The sequence below is a fragment of the Glycine max genome, chromosome 14, assembly GCF_000004515.6.
Source record: "Glycine max cultivar Williams 82 chromosome 14, Glycine_max_v4.0, whole genome shotgun sequence".
Taxonomy (NCBI): Eukaryota; Viridiplantae; Streptophyta; class Magnoliopsida; order Fabales; family Fabaceae; genus Glycine; species Glycine max.
In genome coordinates, this window is record NC_038250.2 from 25824800 (window position 1) to 25833228 (window position 8429).

The 8429-nt window shown below is 38.3% G+C and overlaps 2 protein-coding genes across 2 annotated transcripts; both read left to right on the forward strand.

Annotated features, from left to right (window-relative positions):
* Window positions 1–1549: 1549 nt before the first annotated feature.
* LOC106795869 (uncharacterized) lies at window positions 1550–2200 on the forward strand. Its single transcript, XM_014766786.1, has one exon. It carries the CDS (start codon window positions 1550–1552, stop codon window positions 2198–2200), a length of 651 nt encoding a protein of 216 aa, XP_014622272.1.
* A 3098-nt stretch (window positions 2201–5298) lies between these two features.
* LOC106795870 (uncharacterized) lies at window positions 5299–6042 on the forward strand. The gene has a single exon (XM_014766787.1). The coding sequence runs from the start codon at window positions 5299–5301 to the stop codon at window positions 6040–6042; it is 744 nt and encodes a 247-aa protein (XP_014622273.1).
* The last annotated feature ends 2387 nt before the right edge of the window (window positions 6043–8429 follow it).

Genomic DNA, 8429 nt, shown 5'->3' on the forward strand with positions numbered 1-8429 from the left:
ATTATAATTTTGCTGATAAAAAAAAGATAATACAAGAGAGAGAGAAGGGCAGTGGCAGTCACAACATATATATAGAGAAGGGCAGCAGATAAAATTGCAAAAACATTCAACACTAACAATGAACAAGTTATGAGAGTTTAAATCACAGTAAATACTTCAAAGATATCAGTCCAATGAAACAAAGGTCATGTAGACAGGCATAGCATAAATTACAAATATACCAGTAATGCATACAACAACAATTTCAAATTAGTTTTTGAATCAAAGATATAAATACCTGACTTTGAGGCTTCAAAGATATAATCAAAGCGCTTCCGCAGCAACGCCAATTAGCAGTAGTAAATGATAGCCCTAAAAAAAACCATACAGAAATTAGCCACAGTGTATTTAAAGCCTCTTATCAACAATATGACTCTCACTTCATGGTGATAAATTGACTCTCAAAAGACATTATACTTAGAGTGTATTTAAAACCTTTTTCAGTCATTCTATCAAACAGCTCATTGACAATTTTTTAAGAATACATATCATATGAATCTAAATGACAGACCTCTATCCCAAGTGGAAGTCACTCTTAAGAAATCTCTTCAAGTTCAATTGTGGGAGGCAGCTTATGCATATGAATCTATGTTGAGACAAAAGGCTAGAATTAAGTGGCTAAAAGAGGGAGACAACAACTCTACTTATTTTCACAGATTGATCAATCATAGAAGAAAAAAAAATGCTATTCCAGGTATTTTCATGGATAGTGTGTGGATTCATGAACCTTGCAGGGTTAAAAATGCAGTTGTCCTTTATTTCAAAGACAGATTTTTGGAGGATTGTTCTAACAGGCCAACACTAGATGGTGTTTACTTCTCCTCTCTGGATCTAAGAGACAAAGAAAGCCTTGTGTCCAGATTTAATGAATTGGAGATCAAATCTGCAGTTTGGGATTGTGGAGGGGACAAAAGCCCTGGCCCGGATGGCTTCAATTTTAATTTTATTAAACACTTTTGGGAGATTTTGAAACCAGACATCATGAGATTCATGGATGAATTCTATTTCTAATGCTTCCTTTATAGCCCTCATTCCAAAGATTAATGACCCTCAATCTTTCAATGATTATAGACCCATCTCCCTTATAGGGTGTGTCTATAAAATTATGGCAAGAGTTTTGGCCAAGAGGCTGGCTGCTGTATTACCTCACCTTATAGATGAAAGGCAAACAGCTTTTATGAAGGGGAGACACATTCTTCATGGTGTTTTAATTGCCAATGAGACTATAGCTGAGGCCAAATCTAGAAGTAAACCTTGCATGGTCTTCAAAGCCGACTTTGAAAACGCATATGACTCGGTTTCTTGGGGTTTTCTTGACTACATGCTTAAAAGGATGGGATTTTGTGAAAGCTGGAGGAAATGAATAAATGGTTGTCTAAATACTGCAACTATATCCATTTTAATTAATGGGAGTCCATCTAAGGAGTTTACTCCTAAGAGAGGTCTAAGGCAAGGTGATCCCCTTGCACCTTTTCTCTTCAACATTGTAGCGGAAGGTCTCACAAGCTTCATGAGGTCAGCTGTGTCCAAGAACCTGTTCAGAAGCTACCTAGTGGGATCTTTAAAAGAAGAGGTGAACATCCTCCAATATGTTGATGATACTTTGTTTTTTGGAGATGCTACTAAGCAAAATGTGAGAACCTTAAAATGTGTTCTGAGGTGCTTTGAGGAAGCATCTGGTCTCAAGATAAATTACTCTAAAAGCCACTTTGGTTGTTTGGGTAAATCAGCAAGTTGGTGCAGGGAAGTTGCCCAATTCCTTAATTGCAGTACTTTGGAATTTCCTTTTACTTATCTTGGAATTCCAGTTGGGGTGTCCTCTAAGAGCTGGATCGTGTGGCAGCCTATTGTAAGGAAGTTTGAAGTCAAACTTGCAAAATGGAAGCAAAGAACTCTATCAATGGGGGCCAGAATCACTCTTATTAATTCTATCCTCTCAGCCTTACCTATCTACCTTCTATCCTTCTTTAGGATCCCCAAAAAAGTGGTGCAAAAAATTGTCTCCATCCAGAGAAATTTTCTGTGGGGAAGTCACCAAGAGGCCAGTAAGATTCCTTGGGTGAAGTGGGACAAAGTTTGTCTTTCTAAGAACAAAGGGGGTCTAGGGATTAAAGACTTATCTTTATTTAATGCGCAGGACAGACCCTTGGGGGATGATTAAAGACTTATCATTTGAAGCAGCAGTTGCATCAAATTGATATTTCAGCCCAGGACAAACCCTTGGGGGATGATGAAGTGCAGACCATGAAGTCCATTCAGCAGGAATTGTGGGAGATTTCTTTTTCTCATGAATCAATCTTGAGACAAAAATCAAGGATCAGATGGCTCAGGGAAGGTGATAATAACACGACCTTTTTCCATAAATCTATCAACTTCAGAAGACACTACAATGCAATTCAAGGTATGTTCATTGAAGGCACATGGGTTCAGAACCCAAAATTGATTAAGGATCAAGCTGTAAGCTTCTTTTCTGCCAGATTCTTGAGGGAGGAGTTGATTGCCCCATTTTCAGATCTTCATCTTAGGGAGGCTGTGTGGAGTTGCAGTGGAGATAAATGTCCTGGGCCGGATGGCTTCAATTTTAACTTCATCAAAGAGTTTTGGGAGATTTTCAAACCAGATTTCAGGAGGTTTGTAGATGATTTTCATGTCAATGGAAGATTTCCTAAGGGTAGTAATGCATCCTTCTTGGCTTTAATTCCTAAAATCAATCACCCACAGTCTTTTGATGACTATAGGCCCATCTCCCTCATTGGCTGTATGTATAAGATCATTGCTAAATTACTGGCCAATAGGTTAAGAAAATTATTGCCTGGACTCATTGATGAGAGACAAACAACTTTCATAAAGGATAGACACATCCTTCATGGAACTTTGATTCTCAATGAAGCAATAGAGGAAGCTAAAAGAAGTAAGTAACCAACTTTGGTGTTTAAGGTGGACTTTGCAAAGGCTTATGACTCTGTTTCATGGAACTTTCTGGATTATATGATGGTCAGAATGGGGTTCTGTCCTATATGGAGGAAATGGATCAATGCTTGCAATCAATCAGCTTCTATATCCATTCTCATAAATGGCAGCCCCTCAAATGAATTTGCCCCTACTAGAGGTTTGAGGTGTAAATCATGAAGATTTTGATGATATCAAGAAGAATTTGCTTGAGAAAGAGGGAGGTGTAAATCATGCAAGCTTTGATGGTGTCGAGAAGAAATCACATGTTTGTCATCATCAAAAAGGGGGAGAATGTGAATGTATGTATACATGATTTTGATGATGTCAAAGAAGAATCTAACAAGGCTGCTTCAAATGATAAGCATTTGCTTCAAGAATAATTCAAGATTGCTTCAACAAACAAAGCCTTGCCTTAAAACAAAGTGCTTTCAAGACATGCAAGGCTCTGGTAATCGATTACCAGGAAGTGTAATCGATTACCAGAAGACAGGGTTGAGAAATAGCTATTGAAAAAGGTTTTGAATTTGAATTTTCAACATGTAATCGATTACCATATGTTTGTAATCGATTACCAGCAACGAAACTTTGGAAATTCAAATTCAAAAGTCATAACCCTTCAAATTATAACTGTGTAATTGATTACACAAACATTGTAATCGATTACCAGTGGAAAGTTTTCAGAAAATCTGCCAACAGTCACATCTTTTCATTAGATTTGTGAATGGCCATCAAAGGCCTATAAATAGGTGACTTGGGCACGAATTTTATGCAGAGAGTTTTGCTTGGCAAAAATGTCTTATCCTCTCAAAAGACAATGAGAGAGATTCCAAAAGAACTTCATTGTCAAATGCTCTCTCAAGAAATCCTTGATCAAACACTTGCAAAATCTATAAGGATTGTTACATGATCTTCATTGTAATATTCTTCTCTTGAAGAGAGAATTCTTCTTCCATTCTTCTTATTCAATGACATTGGTTAAGAGACTGTGAGTCTCTTGTTGTAAAGGATTCCTGAACACAAGGGATGGGTTGTCCCTGTGTGGTTCAGACTTTGTAATGGATTTTACAAAGATAGTGGAAATCTCAAGTGGGTTGCTTGAGTACTGGATGTAGGCACGGGTTGTGGCCGAACCAGTATAAAACTGTGTTTGCATTCTCTCATCCCTTATCTCATTTATGTTATTGCAATCAATTTTTCCTTTCATGTTTAAAGAACATTATTAAATTGATTGTTGTTGCTTCTTCCGCATTCTAAGCCTATCCCTCTTAAGTTATTGAGGCCACAAGGTCCAACATGAGGCACGGGGACCCCTTAGCCCCTTTCCTTTTCAATATTGTGGCTGAAGGCTTGACTGGCATGATGAGGACAGCTCTATCCAAAGGTCTGTACAACAGTTATTTAGTAGGAAAGCAGAAGGTGCCAGTAAACATTCTGCAATATGCAGATGATACTGTCTTTGTGGGAGAAGCTTCATGGGATAATGTGTTTGTCATGAAGGCAATGCTTAGAGGCTTTGAAATGGTATCTGGGTTGAAGATTAATTTTTCCAAGAGCAGTGTGGGGATTTTTGGTGCTGATACCAATTGGGTTCTTGATGCAGCTCACTTTCTCAAGTGCAGGTAGATGGAGATTCCCTTTCAGCTCTTGGGGATTCCTCTAGGGGCTAAGTCTTCTAGCTGCTTGGTGTGGAAACCTTTGATTAAAAAATTTGAATCAAAGCTGTCTAAGTGGAAGCAGAGAGCTCTATCAATGGCAGCGAAGGTCACATTGATAAATTCAGTGTTAACTGCTCTACCAATTTTTTTACTGTCTTTTTTTAGAATTCCTCAAAAAGTAGCTCATAAAGTGAGATCCTTACAAAGGAATTTTCTGTGGGGGGGCTCTCAAGACCTCACCAAAATCGCCTGGGTGAAATGGAAAGATATCTGCCTTCCAAAGGAGTTGGGGGGTCTTGGGATTAAGGATATCTCTAGTTTTAATGCTGCCTTGTTGGGTAGATGGTTATGGGCTTTAGCCTCTACTCAAGATCAGCTGTGGGCTAGAATTCTTATCTCAAAATATGGTGGCTGGGCAGATCTTAACAATGGCAGTGATACACCTTGGCACTCTCATTGGTGGAAGGATATTCGAAAAGTAAGTAAGCAACCTGAATTTAGCCCTATTCATCAGCATCTGGTTTGGAAGGTAGGGGATGGAAGCATAGTCAAATTCTGGAAGGATAAATGGCTTGGGGTTGATTCAAACCTTGAGCAGTAGTTTAATCAGCTGTTTCTCATCAGTAAACAGCAGACCAGTTCTATCTCCAATATGGGTATCATGTCTCATGGTCATTGGTGCTGGGATTTAAAATGGAGAAGGAACTTATTTGATCATGAACAGGGTGCAGCTGTGGCTTTTATGGAAATCATTAGTAACGTTCACATTCAACCTCAAATGAAGGACACCTTGAGATGGACAGCTGAACCTTCGGGTTTATACTCAACTAGGTCAGCTTATAGATTGATAATCACTGCTAACAGCAATCATCCTCAGGCCAATATATACAAGACAATTTGGAGGCTTAACATCCCTTCAAGAGCTGCGATTTTCGCTTGGAGACTTATCAAAAATAGATTACCCACTAGACATAATCTCCTAAGAAGAAATGTCCCCATTCAGGAGCAGCATTGCCCCTTATGTGGATCTCATCAAGAGGAAGCTGGGCATCTATTTTTTCACTGTAAATTGACTAATGGTCTTTGGTGGGAATCAATGAGGTGGAAGCGAGTGGTTGGACCCCTAGCAGCTTCTCCAACAGCTCATTACACTCAATTCTGTGATGGATTTGGTGCTGGGAAGAATCAAAACAGATGGCACAGATGGTGGATTGCTTTAACAAGCTCAATATGGAAGAATAGGAATCTCCTCATATTCCAAGGCAAAAGATTTGAAACACCAAAAGTCATGGAGGATGCTTTATTCCTTTTGTGGTCATGGTTGAAGTCTAGGGACAAAAATTTATGCACTTCCTTTAACTATTGGTCGTCTAATCTTGGAGACTTCTTTGGCTAAATTAGGTTCTCTTGTATTTGTGGGGGGTTTTGTTGTTCTAATTCTGTAATGGTGGGCGGTTTTAGATGCACTGCATCTATGTAAATCACCAGTAGTACTTCTGGTGCTGTTGTGTCCTATTATGATTAATATATAAATTATCTTTTTCTTTTCAAAAAAAAAAAATTTAATGCGGCTTTACTTGGCAAATGGGGGTGGCAGCTGGCTAACAATCAAGACTAGCCTTGGTCTAGAATTTTAATCTCTAAGTATGGTGGGTGGAAGGAGTTGATTTGTGGTGGAAGGAGGAATTTCACTTCTCAATGGTGGCAGGATTTGAAGAGTATCTTCCAGCAGCATCACAATGAATGCTTAACTGATAATTTAAAATGGAGAGTGGGAAGGGGGTCCAACATCAATTTCTGGAAGCATAAATGGATGGAGGACAACTGTACTCTCCAAGGAAAATATCCCTAGTTATATTTAATAAGTAAACAGCAGAATTCATCAATCAATTCTATGGGAGATTTTGTGGAGGATAGGTGGGAATGGAAGTTATCATGGAGAATGAATTTTTTTGATCATGAAATTCAATTGGCAGCTGATTTCCTAGTTGAGATCGATTCTGTTCACATTCACCAATCCAACAGAGATTTCCTTTGGTGGAAGCCAGACACTAATGGAGTTTTTTCAACAAATTCTGCCTACAAAGTGCTGCAGGAGGCTCACCATAGTGATAGTGAAGACAATGTTCTTAACATTATGTGGAAATTGAAAATTCCCCCAAAAGTGAGTGCTTTTTCTTGGAGACTTTTCAAGAATAGACTTCCTACTAGGGACAATCTTAGAAAGACACAGGTCATACTGCCTTCTTATAGCTGTCCTTTATGTGACCATGAAGAAGAATCGATTTATCATCTTATGTTCAACTGTGAAAAGACTAGGAGTCTTTGGTGGGAGACAATGAGATGGGTTAATAGAGTGGGTTCCTATTCCATAGATCTAAAGAATCATTTTTTACAATTCACCCAGTGTAATAGCAAAGATAGTACCAACAAAAGATGGGAATTTATGTGGCTAGCCCTGTCCTTCTCCATTTGGTACCATAGAAATGCCAAGATATTCAAGAACCAGCCGTTCACTCCTGAAAAGGTCATGGATGATGCCTTGTTCCACACCTGGTCCTGGATAAAATGTGTGGAGAAGGACTTCCAAATGCACTTTAATTTCTGGTCAACCAATCTAAAGGATGTTCTTTCTTAGAGGGGATGGGTTTGTATTTTTGTGGGCTATATTCGGTCTCTCCTAATGGGATGCAGACTGTAATTGTCTTGCTTTTTAACTTTGTATCTTCAGTACACCTAGTACTGAATTTCATATATAATATATTGATTTTTGCTGTGCAAAAAAAAATGTCTCTTTGTAATCTGTAGTACCACTGGTACTTCTAATTATCAATATAAATTATCTTTGCAGTTCAAAAAAAAAAATTAAACAGAACAGTACCATAGGTACTGAAAATAAAAGATACAAGACACAAAAGTGCCACCTTCCAAAAAGCAAAACAAACCCAACAATAACCCAGCACAAGGACCCCAATACATATAATCAGAAATTTAACCAAAGGCCATCATAAGCACCTTTTGAGGTTCAAAAGGAATGCCATGAAACAACAAGGAATTCCTAAGCAATCACCAGACCTTTCTATTTCTATTTTTTACACATTTAAAACTCAAACATATAAAATAAAAACTATATAACGAACTAACAAAGATAAAGACAAAAAAAAGGAAATATAAACTCACCTCAGTTGGTGATGCTGCCCATCATTTCACTCTCACAACAAATAGGAATCATGTACCTGCATGGAAGAAATAATCACACAACACACAATGATCAGAATAATCAAATGCATATAATTAAGCATGATACAATATCAATATTCATGGAAGTAACAATGACTTGTCAAAAAATTGGATGAAATTCAATATGTAAATCGAAGCTTTGTCCCTGAAACCCTCTGTGTAAATCAAAGCTTTGTCCCTGAAACCCTCTATGTAAATTTGACAGCCTCATGTCTCCCTTCCTGAAAACCCACTAAAAACTGCCTAACCCCCCTGCTGTTACTCCATAATTTATTCTGCAATAACTGCTTAAGGCAGTTACATATGGTCCTAAATCACTACACATTCAGTTACGATTAACCCTTTGTGCCTAACTAGGGTTTCGAAACATCACAACAAAGACAGACCATTGAACAATGGATTTTCATCATTAACATACAATAGAGACATACCTTCGATGGAAACGCAGACACGAACTCCACAAACGCGAACTCGACAATGTGGTTGCAGTCACGGAAGCGCAGCCCAGTTTGCGACAAACACGAACTAAGGCAGAAGGAGAAA

Bases quoted from the DNA above. Each gene is read 5' to 3' on its own strand.
- LOC106795869 (XM_014766786.1), top strand. From the start codon at position 1,550: ATGAGGTCAGCTGTGTCCAAGAACCTGTTCAGAAGCTACCTAGTGGGA.
- LOC106795870 (XM_014766787.1), top strand. From the start codon at position 5,299: ATGGGTATCATGTCTCATGGTCATTGGTGCTGGGATTTAAAATGGAGA.